This window comes from Pogona vitticeps, chromosome 1 (assembly GCF_051106095.1).
Source record: "Pogona vitticeps strain Pit_001003342236 chromosome 1, PviZW2.1, whole genome shotgun sequence".
Classification (NCBI taxonomy): Eukaryota; Metazoa; Chordata; class Lepidosauria; order Squamata; family Agamidae; genus Pogona; species Pogona vitticeps.
Window position 1 is genome coordinate 179,546,632 of NC_135783.1, and position 22,494 is coordinate 179,569,125.

The window sequence follows — 22,494 nt, forward strand, 5'->3', positions numbered from 1 at the left end:
AGTGTAAGATGCATGACTGGATATCCCTAACAAGATACTGGATAACTTTTGTTTCTTGGCAAACATGTTTTAGCTTTCAGCAGCAGCAGATCTATTATCTCATTGTTTTTGGTGTTCATTTATTCCAGTTGCAAAGTAGTCAGGGAAATGACGTAGCTGCAATTGCAGGAGGACTGGTGGATGCAGAAGCCCTTGTAGCGCTCAAAGACCTGCTGAATAGAGTTAACTCTGACAACCTGTGCACAGAAGAGGTTTTCCCTACTGGAGGAGCTGGGTAAGATGATGTGGACACATTGTACTAGTTTAATAAGGGGCTAAGAGCAGTTCATGTTACTATGATTTGACTGATGTACTTTGATAGGAGTAGAAACTTGTCTGGTAGAGGGTTTCTTGTAGGTTTTCTAGCATAGTTAAAAGTTACTGCAGTATTTCACACTTGTTGGTGTCTGGAATATTGTATACGTGGTATTGTGCTATTACAAGCATAATTATAAAAAGCATATTTGAAGGTATACTGTAAAAGTTGGAAGCTTTTCTCACCAAATTAGGGAAATGACCATTAAAATGGCAAATACAGTTCAAAATAAATGTAAAATTATTCACACTGACCTAAAAATCGTAACTGCTTGATGGAGTCTGAGCTGGCAATGATTGAGTGGAAAAGGGAATGTATAGTGGACAGCTCAGTAAAAATGTGTGGCTCCTGTGAAAAAGGGAGATTCTTCTTTGTGGCCTCTGTGAATGCACACAATTGGGTTGTTCTGCACCTGCATTGAACCTGTCGGAAATTTCTAGAGCTTAAAGACACATGATTAGTGGGATGTTCCCCCGTGGAGCACATGCTCCGCCCGCCACTGATCCCCTCAGTTCCCCTTTTCTGCCATGTTGGCTAGACCTGTTTTGGAGAACTAGAGCGATCTATTGAATTAATACTTTCCATCGAATCATCGTTTATTTTCCTCAAATTCCTTTTCAATCGTCTTTCTTTATTGGATGTTTCCCCTGTGAGTTTATTCCAGTTTTTTCTCTGTCCGCGTTTGCCGATCCCATCCTGCCCATGACCGTTTCCCTTCCCCTTTTCTCCGCTCTTTTATGGGCCCCCCCCGGGTCTTTCAAGTGGTGCGTTCTTTGTGCAAATAAAATCCCGTTCACCGACGGCCACAACCGTTGCCTTTTCTGTCTTGGAGAACAACATCCGACACACCGCTGCTCCGAGTGTAAAAGGCTAACTACAGTACACCAACACTAAAACTGCGTTTAAAAAGACTGAAATCTTACCTCTGGGAGAAATCTCTAAACCCACCTCTGGTCGCTATGGAGTCTGCATAATCTCCAGACCCTCGACCCGATCAGCAAAATCCCCCTATGCCCATTTCCAGCCCAGCAACTCCTTCTCCTCACCATAAGGAGAAGTCAAAGTCCGATTTGAAATCAATGTTGACGACCAAGGCCTTGACCCAGTCTCTAGAGACTTTTAAAAAGAAAAAATTCAAAACAACCCCAAAGAAACCGAAAAGACCCTCAAAGTCCACTCAGCTCGATCCACCACAGCTGACTTCCATCTCCCATCCTGGAAGAATTACCTAGAGATGCTCCAGGCTCTGTTTCTGACAGAGTTAACCCATCTCTACTTCTGGCCCGAGCTCCAGCCTCCGCTGGTAGCTTGTCGCCGAGTATTGGCCTCTCTCCAACTGATGTTCATTCCAGCCAGGCCTCGGCCCATTCGAGCCCTGCATCATCAGGGTGGGCAATTCCAATTGAACTATCTGGCTCTGATTCGTCTCTTCACTCTCCTAGAAAACACTGGGAGAAAAGACAACATCTATCACCTGCGCTGTACGACCTCCCACACTGGGAATACTACTATTATCCACAATCGTCTTGACACCAGTTCCAGGATGATAGAAGAGATAGATACAGTGGTGCCTCGCTTAACAATGTTAATTGGTTCCAAAAAAAAACATCGCTATGGGAAAACATCACTAAGCGAAACACCATTTCCCATAGGAATGCATTGAAAACCGGTTAATCCGTTCCAATGGGAACGGATTACCGTCCTTAAGCGAAATTCCCCATAGGAAACATTGCTAAGCGAAACAATGTATCCCCCATTGGAATGCATTGAAGCCTATTCAGTGCATTCCAATGGTTTTGCGATGTCCGTTTTTGCAATTTTAAGTGTGTCTTAAAAGGTTCAAAAACGGTTTTAAATGCTTGGGATCGTTAGTGCACCTTCTAAAACGTGTGCAAACTTAATTTGGCTTTGTTCTGACTCTTTGTTAATTTTTGATGAATTTTTCCCCCCATTGGAAAGCACTGAACTGCAGGTTTGACAGCTGTCAAACTTAGGTTCAATGCATTTCAATGGGGTGAAAAAATTCACCAGCAATTAACAAAGAGTCAGAACAAAGTCAAATTAAGTTTGCACACGTTTTACAAGGGCTCTAACGAATCCAAGCATTTAAAACATTTTCCAAGTCTTTGTTAATTTTTGGTGAATTCCCCCCCCCATTGGAAAGCATTGAACTGCAGGTTTGACAGCTGTCAAACTGATAGTTCAATGCTTTCCAATGGGGGGGGGAATTCACCAAAAATTAACGAAGAGTCAGAACAAAGCCAAATTAAGTTTGCAAAAGTTTTAGAAGGTGCACTAACGATCCCAAGCATTTAAAACCGTTTTTAACCTTTTAAGACACTTTAAAAATAGCGAAAACGGAACATCGCTAAGCGAAACAGGGGACCTAAGACTGTCATCGCTAAGCGAGGCAAGGTCCCGAACATTGCTATGCGAATTTTCCCCATAGGAAATATCGTTAAACGGAGCGCAAAATCGCTCCAAAAACCTCATCGCTAAGCAATCCATCTTCCTTTTAAACCCAGCAACAGCAACCACGCCGCCAACCCTTTCGGCGCCCTCAAAAGAAGGGTAAGCAATACCCATAGACTCTCTTTACCTCCTTTAAATTCTTCAATCCTGTCCCAAACAAGATTGCATCCGTTCCTTAATGTTTGGCAACGTATAACTAATGACCAATGGGTCCTTTCCATCATTGAAAACGGTTTACTTCATTGAATTTGAAACTATCCCACCTATCGGAAAAGTTAAAAATACCCCTCATTCGACAGTCCTTTAAGAAGTTTTCCTTCTTCTCCAAAAGCAAGCCATAACCACCATCCTTCCCTCTGTCCTGCATGGCGGTTTTTACTCCGGATATTTTACAGTACCGAAAAGAGACGAAGGACTCCGTTCCATCCTTGACCTCAGAAATCTCAATAAATTCATCCGACCTAGACACTTCAGAATGTTGACACTAGACACTATCATTCCTCTCTTTTCACAGGGAGACTGGTTTGTTGTCATAGATCTCTAAGACGCGTACTTTCACATCTCTGTTCACCTGACTCACTACAAATTCCTTCGATTCCAGTTCAATTCTGATTCAACGACATCACATACTAGTTCTGTTCTCTCCCATTTGGGCTTTCCACAGCATGCAAGCGTAACAAGCCCCTCAAACGCAACATGCCCCTCTGCAAGCATGACATACCCACCGTGTGTGCGGGCAGGGGACGGAGATTCGTCTTTGTGGTCCAGTTCCAGGATGGTCGTGGACTGGGGGTTGGGGACCCCTGCTCTAATGAAGCTGAATGGTATGAGACTAAAGATGAACCAAGGAAAGTGCTACTGTATGTGATTTTTGTGAATCACACATACAGATTTGGCATCTGTGTAGAAAGCAGCCTTGAAACTTTCCAGAGCCTAAGAAAGAGCATTTTCCCCTCCCCCAATGCCAGTGCCCATGACCAGGCACACCCTAACAGCTCTCATCCAGTCCTCCTCTGTCTGCTTGCAGAATGCTGGAGCCTTGCTTACCTAGAATTCAATAGTTTTTCAAACTATAAATAGTTCTTCCTTTACTTTTTCTACTTTCTTGTTTTTCCCTGACCCTTTAGGAGGGGAAATAGGTATTGCAGTGCGGAAAAATATATGGGGTAGATTTCGATATTCTTTTATGTCTAAAAGGGAATTTTTTAATAAATTAATTTGGTAATATTTACAGTAACTCCCAGCCACATATCTTTGTCAGATATTATAGACTGAATATTCATTTCCGGCAGGATGTTTCTTTTGATTGGCTATAGAGATCTCTCTTCCAGTAAGTGAGCTTGCTAGTCATCCATATGCATGATTCACAAAGACCATGATGGACAGGTTGCTTACTTGTAATTGTAGTTCTTCAAGTGGTCATCTGTGAACTTATACATCCCACCCCGCGGACAGAGGAGAACCGGGTGAGAGCTGTTAGGGTATACCTGGTCATGTGTAGGAATGGGGGCATAGGGGAGAGAGACACTTCTCCTTAAGATCTAGAAAGTTTGAAGGCTGATTTCCATGCAAGTATAGAGTTCTTATATGTGAATTCACAGATTACCACTTAAAGAACCACAGTCATAAATAAGCAACCTGTTCTTTGTTATGCTGTGGTAAGCACTAAAGAATGTGGAGATAGTTACTTATTTGGATGACTTTAAATTGGGATTACAGTGGTGCCTCGCTTAATGATTACCTCATTAAATGACAAATCCGCTTTATGATGAAGTTTTTCCAATCGCTATTGCAGTCGCAAAATGATGTTCCTATGGGAAAAATTTGCTTAACGATCAGTCCCCTGCTTCGGGAACCGATTTTTCGCTAGACAACATTTTAAAACAGCTGATCGGCAGCTCTAAAATGGCCGCCCACTATGCAAAATGGCTCCCCGCTGTGCTTTAGGACGGATTCCTCACTTTACAGGCACCGGAAAATGGCCGCCCTATGGAGGATCTTCGCAAAACGAGCAGGTATTTCGCCCATTGGAACGCATTGAACCGGTTTTCAATGCATTTCAGTGGATTTTTTAATTTCGCTTGACAAGGATTTTGCTTAACAGCGATTTGAACGGAACGAATTATCTTCATCAAGCGAGGCACCACTGTAGACGCATTCATGGATGATAATACCACTCCCCCCCCCCGCCACCAGTATAGCAGATTGTTGCTATTCCATACTGTTAGTATCTTCATACAGTAGTTACTTTGATACTTCAGCTCCTGATAACCAGCTGTCTGGTGGTAGTCCTCTTTGTACTTGGCTATGCTGGTCCTTAGACATCTGACACAATCTGCTACCAAGACTGTACTCTTTTAAGTTTTACCAGCTTGATGGACTGTTCTGTTGGCATAGCCTTTAAAAGCCCAGAGTCATTTACGCCACCTTCACAGGTGTGTGTGATGGGGACATAGAAGAGAGCCTTCTCTGTTGCTTCTCCCAGACTTTGGAACTTGCTCCCACAGGAGGCTAGACTTGCCCCATCTTTGCTCGTATCATTCTGCAAGCAGGCAAAGACCTTTCTTTTCAGGCAAGCTTTCCCTCAGTAATCAGCTGTGTGATTTTTAGATAGATTACTATGCATTATTGCTTTGATTGGATTCTTAGTACTACTTGTTTTCCGTTTCTCAGAGTGGCATTTTAAAATTTCTGTATACTTACTGATCTTTGCCTTAATATTGATTGTTACTGATGTAAGATGCCTCTTTATCCATTGTTTGTAGTTTTAAATATGGTCGTTTAATGATGTTAACCAGAGTTGTATACTCATTGTTTTCAACTTTATATATTGTCTTTCATTGGTGTAAGCCTCTTTGGGTCCTTTTCAAGGAGAAAGGTTGTAAAAATATTTTAAATAAGTAAATTTCCATGTCAGTGAGACAACAATATAAGATTTCATGGAGGGATGAAGATATATAAATACATTACTTTTATTTTAACATTAAAATGGTTCTTTATAGAGTCATCTCTTGGTCCTTCACATAGTAACTCCGTATCACAATTATTATGTTTAGCTTCATATTTTTGCTTTTGTGCATTCTCTTTATAGAACAGACCTAAGATCTAACTACCTCCTTAATACCAAGATTGCAGGAGTGGAAGAAGCAGATGTTCTGCTGCTAATTGGCACTAATCCACGCTTTGAAGCACCACTGTTCAATGCCAGAATTCGAAAGAGGTTTGCAGTTCCATGACATCAGATGCAAATAATTTATCTTTGCAGATTAGAAACCACAACTGGAGAAGCTAGATTGTATGTGTGTACCTGCTGTAAACTAAAGGCTATATAGTATCTTGATGACCATGGCTATGGCACTCCTCATGCATTATCTAGTGCATGACATTGTAATGAGAAGGAATACTGTTGAATAAGAAATGTGAGAATCAGAAAAAGATACACATGGTGTTCCATATAATAGAGATATGTTGTACCTCTAAGTAAAAGCCAGAGGTTCTCTAGTTCTTTGTGTATGCTGGGATGTTATTCTCTTTTAGTAGAGTTGCTTTATACTGCTCAATAACCAGCCTCTGAAAATATAGGCAGCTTCAAAACCATCCTCTCTGGTTCTGCACAGATTGCTGCTTATTACTTTGCATGTCTCTGCATGATTTATGTTGCCTTTAAATCACAGATATTTATCTGTCATTGGCCAGAATTCTACTAGTGTTGACATAAGATTTGTGTAACATGTCCTGATTAATGGACAAAGTGCTGGGCCATTTTTGGTAACATGTCAGGTTATGCACTCACAGTTGTGCAACTAATATTTGGCCCAGCACTTGGTTAAATAGTTGTTGCAAGTCATGCAAACAACAATAGGTTTGTGGCTGGTTTGTGCGATACTGTATATTTTTCAAGTTCAGCAACATCTGCAGAAGTTACTAAAGCAATATATTCTAGAAATATGAGCTAATGTAGCATAACTTTTTCCGTGCACTAGAAAAATTGTGTCTTTCAAGATAGTATGTTCCTTGTGCTTCATTTTCAGTTGGCTTCACAATGAGCTCACGGTGGCTCTTGTGGGCAGTCAGGTTGACTTGACCTACACATATGATCATCTGGGTGATTCCCCACAGATACTCCTGGACATTGCTTCAGAAAAACACCCATTCAGCAAGGTAACTTAGCAAGAAATCTGTGCTTTTGCTAAATCCTTTCATTGAAAATGGATTTATTGTTCTAATATCCAAGATATGAATGGATTTTCTCCTCTCTTGCCTCTTGTTCCATTTATCACAGGTCCTGAACCAGGCTAAAAAGCCAATGGTGGTGGTTGGCAGTGTAGCATTGCAGCGTAGTGATGGAGCAGCTCTTCATTCAGCCATTTCCACCATTGCACAAAATGCTAGGACAAAAAGTGGAGTTGGTGATGACTGGAAAGTCCTGAACATTCTCCACAGGTTTGGCTCAAGCTTGATGTCTTTCTACTTCCATCTCCCAGCATTCTGACAACTGATTAAATTGTTGTCTCCAAAGGGATGCAGCATAGTCAGACCTGCCTCGTTAGAGTAAAATATGAACTTCATTGCATCACTGAACAGTAATACAGTGGTGCCTCACTTAACGATTGGCTTGCTTAACAAGGAAATTGCTGCGATCGCAAAACGATGGTTTAAATGGGTTTTTTCGTTTAACGATGATCGGTTCCCTGCTTCGGGAAACGATTTTCGCTTTACGACCATCAGCAAACAGCTGATTGTTGGGTTTCAAAATGACCACCGGCTGAAAAAAATGGCCGCCCGCTGTTTTCTAGGATGGATTCCTCGCTTTACAGGCACCGAAAATGGCCGCCATATGGAGGATCTTCGCTGGACGAGCAGGTATTCATCCCATTGGAATGCACTGAACAGTTTTCAGTGCGTATCAATGGGTTTTTTAATTTCGTTTGACAATGTTTTCGCTCTACAGCAATTTCGCTGGAACGAATTAACATTGTCAAGCAAGGCACCACTGTACATTATTTAACTCCAAATATAAGAACAACTTTTTCTTGTATATATTTCTCAAAAATTGAACCTCCCTAGCCAGCTGTGTTTCTAAATAGCAGGAGGTTGGATTAGCATCTACTTTCTGCTGGAAACACATCTCCTTGATTTTGGGCATTCCCATGACCCTTGCATCACAGCTCATCTCATCTCATTCAGCAGGGTTTATTAACTTGTGTATTGTTTTTAGAGGGCAGAGAAGTGCCCTCTTGCTAGCCCGTTAGCAAGTATCTAAATCTGAACCGAGTTCTCATAGTCTGATCGTTGTCAGTGCTGGCTTGGCTTTTAGGCATTTTATATCAAGACATTTGAACAGCGGTATGATGCCTGTTCCTTTCAGTCTGTATGCATTGGGATAAGAGAGCTTGTAGGCTTGGAGTTACTTCCTTCTGTATAATCTGTAAACATGTTCCAATGGATGTAATTTGTTTTGTCTGAAATTTTAACTCACGCGGCTGCATCTTTTTGTTACAGATTTGACAGCACTTTATCAGAGTAATCTGTCTTTTCCACAAATACAGTTCTACTGAACACAGAGTTGCTTTATATAATTACAACAGAAATAAAAATGTGGTCTCTTAACAGATTATAGTTTTCAGGACTTTTTTTAAAAATTCAGTTGAAAGGACATACTAGGTGAAACAGTAATCTTTTCTTCTGTAGGGTTGCAAGCCAGGTAGCTGCTCTTGATCTCGGTTACAAACCAGGAGTGGACACAGTGCGGAAGAATCCCCCCAAAGTGCTTTATCTCTTAGGGGCTGATGCAGGTTGTGTTACTCGTCAAGATTTGCCTAAGAATTGTTTTATTATCTATCAAGGTAAGTTGTACTATTACACCTTTCTTTTGGCCAAGAGAGGGAATTGAGCATGTTAAAGCAACAAAAATGTGAATTTTACATCTGAAATACTGTGTATTTTTGGTGTCCATCCGTTCCTGATGCAGATTTTATATCAATTGTTTGAAATATTTGCCATGGCAAATATTCAATATCTTATGCTGTGCACCTTATAAACAGATTTTGGAAAGCCTCTTTACTCAGCTTTAAAAATGTCTGGCTTATTGTATCATTTTTATAAATGATCAGCATTGTTTGGATTAGTTTCCGTCAAGCTATCTTTTCATGATTTGCAGTCTGGTAAGTAGGTGCTGTCTATTGTTCCATTAGTAACTCTTAGGTTTGTCACAGAAAAAAATTGAGTAATATACTCAATGTTTCTTCGCATATTAATGGCAAACTTAATTTTGGGATTTGTTTTGCATATTCCATAACTTGTTTGAGTGGCTTTCAGATTCTGAAACTAAAAAAAGTGCGAGCCACATGAGTTCTTATAAAAATAGAACTAAATTATTTAAAGTTATGCAACTCTCAGCAGAGCCAGGAGTTTAAAAAACCCACATGTCCTGTTGGCGGAGCTCATGTTTCCCTTGTTTAAAGTGCTAATGTTTTCATAGTGTAAGATGTCACGCTAAACTGACTGTCAGTCATTCCTTCCAAGAAAACAGTTTGAAAGTGCAGTTTGGTCACATAGCCTGTTTAGGCTGCTCTTCTAAACTGTTGAACTCAATGAGATTGTCACTTGAGCAAGATAGATAAAGTATTTACTAGTTTATCACTAGTAAGTGTGGTATACAAATTTAATAAATTAATAAATAATAAATAAGTATACTTAGAAAGAGAAGATGTTTCCATAAGAAATGTCATTCAGTTGACCATGTTTAGTATTTCTCTTAACCCATGAAGTAAGATTTTAACTCTGATAAAAATCAGCTGATGTTGCCCATAAGCAAATTGAAAAGTCGGCAGGTACTGGATGAAGTATGACTTTTCAAATTGTTTGGTTGAGTAATAATAACCCATCAAATAGAACAAACCCTGAAAAGTTGCTGATGTTTCCATCAGTTGCAGTTTTTTGCCAAAGGGTATTAAAAGTTAAAGAGTAGCTGTGAAGACAAAGGAATAGTGCAAAAGAATGAAGATTGCTTAGGCAGGCAGTAGTTTATGTAATAAAGTTAAGGATATACTAAGTTACTTAGATTAATATCTGAAGTATACTGGTGATAAATAAAAATTCAGAACTCTCTCTGAAAGTTTTAGAGGCATTGAAATATGGTTGAATTTTAGGCCTCCTGTTTTGTGAAATGATGCCTGCAAGGACATATTTGAACAATGTCAGTAGTTATATAAAAAGTGCAGTAAGATGAGGCAAATAGCTAAAGAAATAAAAAATGAGGCATCCAGGCACAAGGCCTAATGGGAAGTAAACTAGTCAAAAAAGCAAAAGTAGCATTGGGTAAGAGTGACACATCTAAAGGCTGGGTAAAAGCTAGATTAAAGCCTATCTTTGTGGTCCTTGAACTTCTAAACACAATCCCCATCTTTCTCTTTTGTTTATATTAATTAAATGCAGCATAGATAAAGAAATCCAGACTTGTATCCCATCATTACTGATGGTTCTTTCACAATCTTTTCTAGGGCACCATGGTGATATAGGTGCTCCTATGGCTGATGTCATTCTTCCGGGAGCAGCTTACACTGAAAAGACTGCAACCTATGTGAACACTGAAGGCAGAGCTCAGCAAACCAGAGCAGCAGTAACACCGCCTGGCCTAGCAAGAGAAGACTGGAGAATTATTAGAGCAATTTCTGAGGTAGTGCGATAGGCTAGAAATCATACCTGTTAGTGGTGTTGTTTTGTTTACTGTATTTATATAGTCCTTTCCAGAATCAGTGGCAGAAGCTCCCAGGTTTGGGATTTCCTTCTGCCTTCACTTCTGCCTCTGCCCACCTGAATTGTTCTCTGGAAGTCAGTTACACCTGTTCTCTGGCCTGGTCTTCTCAGATACTGGAAACTTTTTGAAGTGTGAATTTGCAAAGTAATTGCCACAGAATAGGAAAATAGACAGAATAGGCTTTTGGGACTATTTCTTTATTCAAATGTATTCTGAGATCTGAGTGTGGAATCTGGTAACTGTTGCTCCAGCAGTATGTGTGGGCTGAATGATTAAATGTGAGTTTAACTTGAGATTCCTGGGAGAAAATATGTGGGCTTTGTTTTGCTTCTTGGAATATAGTTACAACATACAGTATTGTGTGCTGTTGTTAGTAATGGTTAGGGCTGGCCAAATATATTCTAACAACTAGTGGCTGAAGTCCAGTAAAAGGTTGCAGCTTAGAGTAGATTTGTTGAATATGTGGAATTTACTCACCAAATTCCTAATGATTCAATAGGCCTACTCTATTTGCAAGTAGCTATTGGATTTCAGTCAGCTTTGGGTTACTGTACCAAGCAAATATATCAATGGGTTAATCTTTCTATTGTATTTATGCCAAGCAAAAATTCTACTTTTCCGTAGTATTACATTTTGTAACATCAGATCTGTGTCTTCAGATACCTTGGTAAACCTTTAAATGGACACAAGCAGCACTTTTGAAATCAGTAGTTTTAAGTTTGTTTATTCTGAATATTCATTGTTAAACTTTTTTTTTACTTATTTCCTCCCTCCTCTTATCTGTTACAGGTGGCCGGCATGACTCTCCCTTATGACAAACTTGATCAAGTAAGGAAAAGATTGGAAGAAGTGTCTCCCAACTTGGTTAGATATGATGATGTAGAAGAAGCCAACTACTTTAGGCAAGCAATTGATCTGTCCAAGGTAAGATGTTCTTGTAACAATGTATACTTATCTGGCTATAATAAAATAAGCATTTTATTATAAATAAACCGAAGGTGTACCACATGAGAAGAGTTTTGCCCCAAGTGACTCCTCAGTTCTTTGATATTGACTTTATTGTGCTGGTAATTGACGTGTGTCCATACAAAACGTTCATATAAAACTTATATAAAATATACCATAAGCTACCACATAGAATTATTTCTATGTTAATAATGCCATGGAAAAAATAATTTTATCCATTGCAATAAAATTAAAACTTGAAAAAAAACACTGTATGGTTGGAATCCAGTAACAGAAGTTAAATTACATAAGGCTGGTGATGTCATCAGCTGCAGTAGTTTTTTGGAAATAAATGTTCCTCCCTGTCCCCCGAAGGTCTTAAGGTTCCCTTGGGATCCCTTTTGTCATAGAGAAGCCATTGGTGGCTGTAGATGTCTTTAATTTCTAAGTATCATTGCCACCAGTAAAACTGTCCTGCAGTCCCCAACTGCTTCCTCATGAAATGTATCTTAAGTCTAGGGTACATATCTGCCACAAAAAACTCCTATGCTAAATTACATCATCAGACTTACACAGCATATGTTCTGCTGCTGGATTTCAGCCTAGATATAATATCCAGAATATCCCGTAGACTTTCTTTGCAATGAAAGGAAGAGAACTGTTATATGAGCCACAAAAGGATATGTAGTGGTAGTTTGCACAGAATTCCTGATCAGGACAGGTTGTTGGTTTAAACAAAAGGTTTTCCAATAATGTTTTCCTTGGTCTATCTGAAGAGTCATTCCAGAGTATAACAAATGTAACATCCATTAGATTCAAATCTGTAGATCCAAATTTAATGCAACATAGTCTCACTCAGCTCTATTTGTCATTCTTCTGTTGCAGACAGTGAATCAGAAACTTCTTGCTGAACCACTTGTTCCACCCCAACTCACAGTTAAAGACTTCTATATGACAGGTAACAGTGCTCTTATTCTCATGGTCTAAGAAATTACTAATGTATACCCTTAACATAACTATAGTTATGTCCTGTAAACGTAAGAGTTGATACAGTTTTGTTTTCATTCCTATATGAAATACGCCAATAGTTGAAACAAGTGTTATTTATTACACACAGCAGTACTTAGTCTTATAAAAGTTAGAACACAAACATTTGTCTTTTCAGATCCTATTAGTAGAGCATCACAGACGATGGCAAAATGTGTGAAAGCTGTTACAGAGGGTGCCAAGGCGATTGAAGAACCCACCATCTGCTAAAGAATGAAAGCTGACTACTGGAGTCCATCAGGCATGATTATGACTGAAACGATTAGACTACAAAATAGCTTTTCTTTTTTGTTTAGGTCCCTACTTCCTTTATGAATTGCAAAGGAAAGTTTATTTTAGGCCATCAACCTGCACTTCATAATATAAAATCCAGTTCACTGTGTGGAGACGTGTATGTACTGACTGTGTACAGACATGATGTAACATTAAAACAATTTTACTGTGCATTGTGATCCTTTTTTAAGTTTAATATCTAAAAATTATGAGATATAAATATGAAAAACTTTGGATATATGTGAAATTTAGCATGTGCAAGAAAGTTTTTGATTAACTTCTCTTCCTAATCTATTGCCTTCTTCCACTTCAGAAGATTATTTGATCACACAGAAGAAACTTGAACAGAGGCACTTCTTGACCCCTTAACTATAGTCAGTAAATACTACTATGATGTCTTCCTCTTGCATTGTTTGCTCATTTCATTTATACCCTACCTTTCTACCAACAATTGGACTCATAGAATAATTGAGTTGGAAAGGGACTATAAAGCCATGGAGTCCAACCTCTTGCTCAATGCAGGAGTCTAAATCAAAGCAGATCTGACAGATGGTTGTCCAATTTTCTCTTGAATGCCTCCTGTGCTGGAGCACTCACTGCCTCTCAAGGTAATTGGTTCCACTGGTGTATACTCTTAACAGTTATGAAGTTTTTCAAGGAAGCTTACGAAATATTTAAGGAGAAATGCAAGTAAAACAAGCAATAACATATCACATTAAAACCAGTGGGGGGAAAACATTTAAAACAATTAAAAAACCTATGGTATCCACCATTAAAGCACGTCGGTTGGCAGCCTGTCAGCAGCTAAATGGTAGATCAACAGGGAAAGGCCCAACTTGATGTGCTCCACAGGTGCTCCACAACCTGGGAGTAGCAACTGAAAAGGCCCTTTCTCATATCCTCTCCAAGCATGTCCAAGGTTGGTGGGAATAGGAGAAAGGCTTCCTGTAACTATATTAAAACTCATGCAGGCTTACAGTATATAGGAGATAAGTCTGTCAGATAGCTTGGACTCAAGCTGTATAATCACAATGAGCACTCTTGATTTGTTTCTGAAGGTACGCCAATAGCTAATGAAGCTGTTGGAGCAAACATTTTTTTCTTCTCACTGTAACTGTCTTTAGTCAACATCCTGGCTGAAGCCACTATACCCACTAGAGACTAAACATTTTCCAAAGACAGCCCCACATAAGCAAATTTGTAGTTGCTATCTACGGTCCTGTCACCTCCAACTTATGGCAACCCTATGAGTTGAATGACTTCCAAAATGTCCTATCGTTAACATCCTTGGCTTAATTCTTGCAATCTCAACCCTGTTGCTTCTTTTTTGGTGTCAATATACCTCGTATTTGGTCATCCACACTTCCTAGCATTACTGCCTTTTCCAATGAGCACTACTGTCTTATGATATGCCATAGTGTCATTTTTGCTTCTACAGAGAGTTCAGGCTCTGTTTGCTCTAGTACACACTTGTTTGTCTTTCTGGTGGCTAGGAATATCTGAAAAGATCTCCAGCACCATATTTCAAATGAATAGGCTTTTTTTCCTGTTGGCTTTCACCACCATCTAGCTTTCACATCCATACGTAGTATTTGGAAATTACAATTGTATTGATGATCCTGCCCGTGACCTCCAGTGATACATTTACATTCTATGATCTCTAGTTCTTTTATAGCTGTCTTCCGAAGTCTCAATCTTCCTTTTCATTTCTTGGCTGCAGTCTCCATTTGGTGTGATGACTGAATGGAGGTATATCATACTATTTTGACTATACTATTCATTGTCAACATGAAAATTATGTAGTTCTTCTGTAGTCATGATTTTTGTCTTTGTGGCTGAAATCCTGGTGCTTAGTGTAGTAAGTTACAACAGATTAGACTCATCGAATCAGTGGAAATTTGATGAATAAACTCCCCATAAGTTCTACTGACTCAAACGGAACTACTCTAGTTATGACTTATTACACTAAAGTTAAATGAAACTACAGGAGACTCATTTGAATCAATGGAACTTGCAGAGATGACTCACCAAACCTCCACTGATTCAGTGTGCCTACTTTAGTAAAACTCACAATGCCAAAAAATGGGATTTCAGTCAATGTTCTATTTTACTTCTACTGATGCATATCTTGCTATTGATGTTTCTTCCACCAATTTGACTCTACTTTTATCTGAATGTAGTCCAGCTTTATTCAATCTGTATTCTTCATACAGATTGAATAGATAGGGAGATAAAATACACCATTGCCTGACACCTTTGCCTATGGGAAACCATTCTATATATTCTCAAAGGCTTTCATGGCTGGGATCCGATGGTTGTAGGTTTTTCGGGCTCTTTGGCCATGTTCTTAAGGTTTTTCTTCCTAATGTTTTGCCAGTCTCTCTGGCTGGCATCTTCAGAGGACAGGAGTCAGAACTCTGTCTGTGCTCTGGTGCAGTTTGTGGGATAGTTGAGTATTTATAGCTGTGGGATCAGCTTTTGTCCTTTTCAGATTAGGTGATTATGGTGATCAGCATATTTTTTTTGTTGTGGGTGTATTGTTGTGATAAGGGGGAGAGATGATCTGTCACTGTGATTGATGGGTGTTGTTAGCTGGTCTTTTGTGTGCAGTGATCACCCGTCCTTGGGTAGGGTTCATTGACCTTTTGCAGGATGTATTTTTCAGTGCTGGGAGACAGGTTTTGTTGAGTTTTAAACTTTCTTCTTTTTTGTTGAAGCTCTGCTGGAAAACATTCTGTTTCTCCCTATTCTGTCCTGACACTTGCTTCTTGTCCCGGTTATGCATCACAGACGATCAAATGTTAAGGCACACTTGGTTTTTTTAGAACAAACCATTGTTTTTCATTAGCCACACAATCCAAAGCTTTGCTGTAGTATATAAAGCATAAACTGATCTTCTGAAATTCTTGGTCACTCTCTAGTAATTAACATATATTTTCAATTTGATCTCTAGTGCATTGGTCCCCAACCTTTTTGCCTCCACGGACTGGTTTAGCATGTGGGTGGGTGGGGGCGACTGTCTATGCATGTGTGGAAGGGGCCGTGCATGCATCTGAATGTGCAGGGAGGAGGAGATTTGTCTCCGTGGCCTGGTCCTGGCAAGGCCATGGACCAGGACCAGGGGGTGGGGACCTCTGCTCTAATGCCTCCTCTTTTTCGGAATCCAAACTGAACGTTAGGCATTTCTTGCTCCATATAGAGTAAAAGTTTTTATTGCAACATCTTGAGCATCACTTTGGTTGCATGGGAAATGCTGTGGTTCTCTATTCTTGGGAGTTAGAGTGTCTATTGTATGTTTCCTATCTGTAGACCATTGTTTTGTTTTCTATATTTGTTGGCTTGTTCTTGTTAGGATTTTGACAGATGCAGTCTCTGTGGCTTGAAAGAGTTCTATTGGCATTCCACCTACTCCTGGTAATTCCTTCCTTCTAAGTGCTTTGAGAGCAGCTTCCACTTCACTTTTAAAAATGCAGTTTCTTCATCACAGAATTCATCTTCAAAGAAATCTGTTATCTTTGCCTCTCTTCTGTAGTTCTTCAGTATGCTGTTTCTGTTTTTATCCTGGTCTTAGATAGTATGTTTCCCTGTTGATCTTTCAGCATCCTAATGTAGGTTTAAATTTCCCTTTCATTTTTGAATCTTACAAAAATTCTCACTTTTTCTTTTGTTGTTCCTATTTATTTGCAATTATTATTGTAATAGTTCTCCTTTATCTCAACACAAAAGTTGCTGAAAAGCTGCATTTATGATTCTGACCCTATTTCTGTCATGTTTTGCTTCTTGTCTGTCAATAATGTTAAGTGTTTTTTCCATTATCCAGTGAGGGTTTTCTTTTCTTTTGACTAACCAAATTGTCTTTTTGCATTATTCCCTGATAATTTATGTGGTTCCAATCTATGATCAATTGAGTTTAGTAATGCAGATCTGTTCTTCATATGGACTTTAAATTCACCAGAAATGTTACTTAAATTACATAAACCCTCTCTTGGATTGACATAATATGGTGAGGAGGCTGTTGAAAGCAATTATGTCAGGAGGCTAGTCCATTATGAGTTTAGTTTGCACATAGCAGGGTCACTCAATGTGGAATAGTTAAAGCTGAGAAACCAAACTGAGATGCATCCACCCTGTTCAGGAAAAACAGTCACATCAGCAAAAGAGAATGGACAGTTCCAGTGGTGATGGAGACAGGGAAACTCCTGGAGGGGAGCAGCTGGCTAGCAGCAGTATTGGAAGATGATACTACCAAATGGTCTTCCACAAACAATGGCAATAACACCCAAGTTAACTTTTGTTGAGTACTGGACAGTAGAAGCCAATGCTATACCGCTTATATTTTTTTGATACCCTATGATGAGAAAATCCAAAATGAAAGCATATTACAGTAATCAAAATGGGATGTAACAAAGATGTTACCATGGCCACATCAAACTTCTCCAGGCATGGATGCAGGTGGTGCACTCTATTTAATTGTGCGAATATTCTCTGGCCACCACTGAAATCTGGCCATCCAGGCTTGGAGATGATCCCAGTTTGTGGTGGTGGTGGTCAGGTGATCAGGACCGTGTTTCAGTTTACCAAAATCCATGTGTTTACACTCTCTTATGGGGAACCTTACTATTAATTTCCCAAGATTGGTAAGGGAAGTTGGCATTAATGCTGTTTAAAACTGGTGTGGGGGTTAGGAAAATACTGTAATTCCTACACAGGTAAATGCTGTAACAGTGCAGATTAATAAAATGAACTGCCCCAGTTCTCACCTAATTTTGTTAAATGCATCAGCTAACTGCTATGCTCATGGAGAATCTGAGAATGGCTGTAAACCAATGCATTAATTTACTATCTTATAGATCAGTGGTTCTTAACCTTTTAGAAAGAAACGCCCCCTTGAGCCACTGAGGAAGTTATCATCGCCCCCTCCCCGCAGCGATGATATCTTATTTATTTATTTATTTATTTATTTATTTATTTATTTATTTATTTATTTATTTATTTATTTATTTATTTATTTATTTATGACACTTAAATCCAATGACCCCTGAAAACAAAATTCAATTCCAAGAAAATGAAATGCCCCCAAAAAGTAACATTTAATGATTTAGTTGCAAGTGAATTTTAAGATGCAAAAAGAAATATTAAAAGGGCATAAAAACAAACCACAATGCAGGAACTAAAAATTTGAAGACGAAAACTCTGAAACTAAATTAAGATTGGAGAACAATATATATTCATGCACACTGTAAAAAGGCTGTAGCCATCTTAACAGGTTTGGCTTGCTCCAGCACCCCCCTACCGCCCCCCTTCTGCTCCAGCGCCCCCATGCTGCCCCTTTTCATTCTACCGCCCCCCTGAAAAATGAAATCGCCCCCTGGGGGGCATTATCGCCCACGTTAAGAACCACTGTTATAGATAGTATAGAAATTAGTTTTAAGTTGCCTCTGTTGGCTGGAATGCATTCTTCCGTAACTCCTGGTACACTTTAGCAACAATACAAGTTTCTTAGTATGAAAGTTTCTTAGTTTGTCAGCTTTCCAATATAAGAACTAAACAGTGTCAAAGAAGTATGATGCCAGCTTATTTTCAGGGAAAACTACCTTTAGTATTTGAGCTTGTTTCCTCAAACCTACATAAACAATAGCAAGCCCTGAGCAAATATTGTTTGCATGCCAAACACTGCACAGTATATTCATGAAAGATGAGATACCAGTATCTGGTATGTTGATATTGCCTTAACTCATGAGCAGGATGTTATTTATATGTTCCCCCAATTGTAGAACTATATTTTAAAAATACAGTACAATAATTAACAAAATATGTACCAAGCAGCAGAGATGATGTCAAACATGAGCTGTAATTGAGTCTTGGGGTGGGGCATGCCTGCCCTAATTTCCACTTCCCGCTGCTTTTGACCCACCTTCTGCAGAGCCTCCCTTTCCCTCCAGTACTTGCACTGCTACTTGGGATTTCACACAGTACCTGCACTGTGTTATCCTCTACATGTCCTCTGATTGTTCTTTTTTTAATCATGCACTTGCAGGCCTACAAAAGCACGTTGGTCTTCATCCCTCTTTCATATATTATGCAGCACATAGTACCTGCCAGCCAGCTGCATCCAATCCTAATTCCATATTGTCTTTTCATGTTTATCACATCACACCATCATGCTGCATGGGGAAACATTTCTGTTAATACATGAAAGAGGCTCCCACCAGAGTGTTCTTCATCTTTCCAACACGCAGAAGCAAGCTGTGGTTTTCTGAGCACAAGGGTTCACACCAAAATGTGAGAGCAAAGGAACAACAGATATCCACTGTATCCAGGTTCGCCTTCAGCCAGCTCAGACTGATTACCCAGCTAAGTTTCTACTTGGACAAGGGGTCACATTTATTCATGTGCTGGTGATCTCAAGGATCGACTCCTGTCATTGAGGCTGACTCAGAGACTGCAGCAGGTGCAGAACGTGGTGGGTAGACTGATTTCAGCTGTTAAGAACTATTGATCATATTTTGCAAGTTCTATATCATCTGCATTGGCTTTCTGTGCCTCTCCCAACTAGATTCAAGGTAGTAGTACTTACATACAAAACACATAATGATTTGGGGCCTCATTACCTGTTGGAAACTCTCCCCCTAAAAACTGTCTTGTCCCATCCAGTCCTCTCAAGCCTTGTTATTACAGGTGGCCACACCTAAGGAGGCTGGGAAGGTTGTTACTAGAAATGGAGCCTTTTCAGCTGTGACTCCATCCTTATGAAACAGGCTCCCTCTGGAGATCTGTCAGGCCCCTTCTTTGATGACATTTAAAAGGTCGCTGAAGACTGAGTTTTTTTAAAGGAAATGTTCAGATGCATCCTTCTCTGAGGTAACAGCGGGATTTGGTTTTACTCTGTCCTACCACCAGAATTAGTTGTTTGGAAATATGTTTAGGTTTCTTATTTTTAGTTTACCTATTTCATTATGAGGTTGTTGGCAATTGGTGTGTATTGATGGTTGTTAATACTGTGAGTAGTGCATAGCACTAGGTCAGGCAGTATAAATATTTAATAAACAAGCACATCTACACAAACTCGGACACAGAACACTTGTTATTTCTAGTGAAGAAAACAGAAGCCCCCCTACTGTTCCCATCTTCTATAATGACAATTCTACTCTCCTCATCACCTCTAGCTTATCATTCTCCAACAAGGGCCACTTCAGCACAAACAAATTACTACATGGAAATGACATGTTCAGGGATTACAAATCCCTCTTGTAGATTATCATGGGATTATGGGAATAGCCTCATTTGTACACTCATAGAATGAAGCAACTTTTCACAACAGCCCACCCATTATTTAACCAGTAAACCTAAATAAGAATTCTGTATGCACCAGTTTGAAGTGTAAAACATTAAAATGAAGTTCTTTGTTAATCCACAATTAAGAGCAACCATCCTGGAATTAATGGCCAAAATCCCACAGTAAATCACAGTAGATTAGACCTGTTGAATCTATAGGGATTTTGTGGATCAACTCCTCTGTAAAGTCCATTGATTCAAAGGGGCCTATTCCAATCGTGACTCACTTTAGCATAGTAAATTGCAGTTGAAGTAGGCCTACTTAAATCAGTTGAATTGATAGAGCTGACTCACTGAATCTCCATGGTTTCAGTGAGTTTACTGGTGCAATTTACTATACTAAGCAACAGAATTTGGGCCAATATAGTTGAATATATTGTTAACTGGAGCAAGAAAGTGACCTGAAACTGCTGTAGAAAATAACCCAGTTGATCAGGAATATCAGCAAAGGAGTAGAGCTCTATAACCAAAGAACGGATTTCATATTCTGTTCATATAATAATCTACCAAGGTAAAATGAAAAGGTTTGGAATCTGAGACACAGAATTTAAATTAAGATGTATAGTAGTAGTAGGCATCCTTCAGTCTTGAGAGACTATGGTAACGTGTTCTGAATAGAGGTCTTGGAACAAGGTACTGTATAGTGTGGCTAAGAAGGTCAATTCAAGAGTGACAATCCCTTCCACACAATCCTTTATAATCTGTCCCCTGTCCAGCTCCCTGATTTTGCTGCTTTCGTGACTGCCTCTTTGTCTCGGCCTGCTGAACAAGGGTCTCTTCAAATTGGGAGAGGCCATGCTGAACCGCCCGCCTCCAGGCTGAATGCTCAGATGTTGGGGTTTCCCATCTGTTGAGGTCCATTCCTAAGGCCTTCAGAACCCGCTTGCAGATATCCTTGTATCGCAGCTGCGGTCGCCCTCTGGGGTGCTTTCCCTGCACTAATTCTCCATACAGGAAAACTTTTGGAATCCGGGCATCAAACATTCTCACAACATGCCCAAGCCAACATAGACGTTCCTGTTTCAGTAATGTATACATGCTAAAAATTCCAGCTCATTCTAGGACTATTCTATTTGGAACTTTGTCCTGTCAGGTGATACCAAAAATGTGTCAGAGACAACGCATATGGAAAATGTTCAGCTTCCTCTCCTGCCGTGCACAAAGGGTCCAGGACTCACTGAAATACAGGAGTGTGCTCAGGACACAGGCTCTATAGACCTGGATCTTGGTATATGCCATCAGCTTCTTATTGAGCCATACTCTCTTTGTGTGTCTAGAGAACATGGTAGCTGCTTCACCAATGCGTTTATCTAGCTCGGCATCTAGGGAAAGAGTGTCAGAGATCATTGAGCCAAGGTACACAAAGCATACCTCGAACAACCTCCAGTTCTTGTGTGGAGATAGTGATAGAGGGAGGTAAGTCCACACCCTGGCCCATGACTTGTGTTTTCTTCAGGCTGATTGTTAATCCAAAGTCTTGGCAGGCCTTAGTAAAATGATTCATAAATTGTTGGAGGTCTTCAGCAGAATAGGTGACAATAGCTGCCTCATCAGTGAAGAGGAAGTCCTGCATGCATTTCAGTTGGACTTTGGTCTTCGCTCTCAATCTAGAGAGATTAAGGAGCATTCCATATGATCTAGTCCAGAGACAGACACCTTCTGCTGCACTTCCAAAGGCGTGCTTCAGCATGACAGCAAAAAAGATCCCAAACAGGGTCGGCACGAGGACACAACCTTGTTTCACTCCGCTTCAGATGTCAATGTACAGGATCTGATGTTGATGTACAACAATATTTAGAATACAATAATCTCCATGCTTAGTTAAAAATGCTTAGTTAAAATATGTTTCAGTGAGGCCAGTGCTTTTTATTCCCTGAAAAACAAATGAATGCAGTCTGCATCCAGTTGCAACATTCTAAGGATTGTTTGATGAATTTATGAAAAGAAACATGACCCCACAGTGAACGCTATAAAGTCTGAAAGGGAGAAAAAACTTTGAAGCCATTTGCCAGGCTTACTTCTCACTGAGGGAATAAACCAGAGTTTGACCTGTACCACTTCAGATTGCAAGCAATTCACATTTTAGAATTAAATACCCTTCTATGAAAAGATTCCATCCACAAAAAAACTAGAGGTTAGAGAAAATAATCCAGTCTTTTATTTGTACCAGCTTGTCTATTTTCAGAGTGCAGGGATTTCTTCTGGAGCAGTCTTACAAAAACAAACAAACAAAAATACACAACACACTAATTTAGAGTCTGAAGCAGGCAAGTCTTTGGGTCCGAGTCCCAATTAAAAACAAGCTTTT

At 39.6% G+C, this 22,494-nt stretch overlaps 1 protein-coding gene across 1 annotated transcript in view; it reads left to right on the plus strand.

Moving 5' to 3' along the window:
• The window catches only part of NDUFS1 (NADH:ubiquinone oxidoreductase core subunit S1), a 27,724-nt gene extending 14,702 nt beyond the window's left edge, over positions 1-13,022 (plus strand). Inside the window, exons 11-19 of the mRNA XM_078379611.1 lie at positions 129-274; positions 5,919-6,047; positions 6,859-6,988; positions 7,110-7,270; positions 8,519-8,673; positions 10,330-10,505; positions 11,376-11,510; positions 12,417-12,489; positions 12,697-13,022. Coding sequence (XP_078235737.1) covers positions 129-274; positions 5,919-6,047; positions 6,859-6,988; positions 7,110-7,270; positions 8,519-8,673; positions 10,330-10,505; positions 11,376-11,510; positions 12,417-12,489; positions 12,697-12,788 — 1,197 coding nt within the window. The 3' untranslated portion in view covers positions 12,789-13,022. The remainder of the gene's footprint in view (positions 1-128; positions 275-5,918; positions 6,048-6,858; positions 6,989-7,109; positions 7,271-8,518; positions 8,674-10,329; positions 10,506-11,375; positions 11,511-12,416; positions 12,490-12,696) is intronic.
• Positions 13,023-22,494: the final 9,472 nt, after the last annotated feature.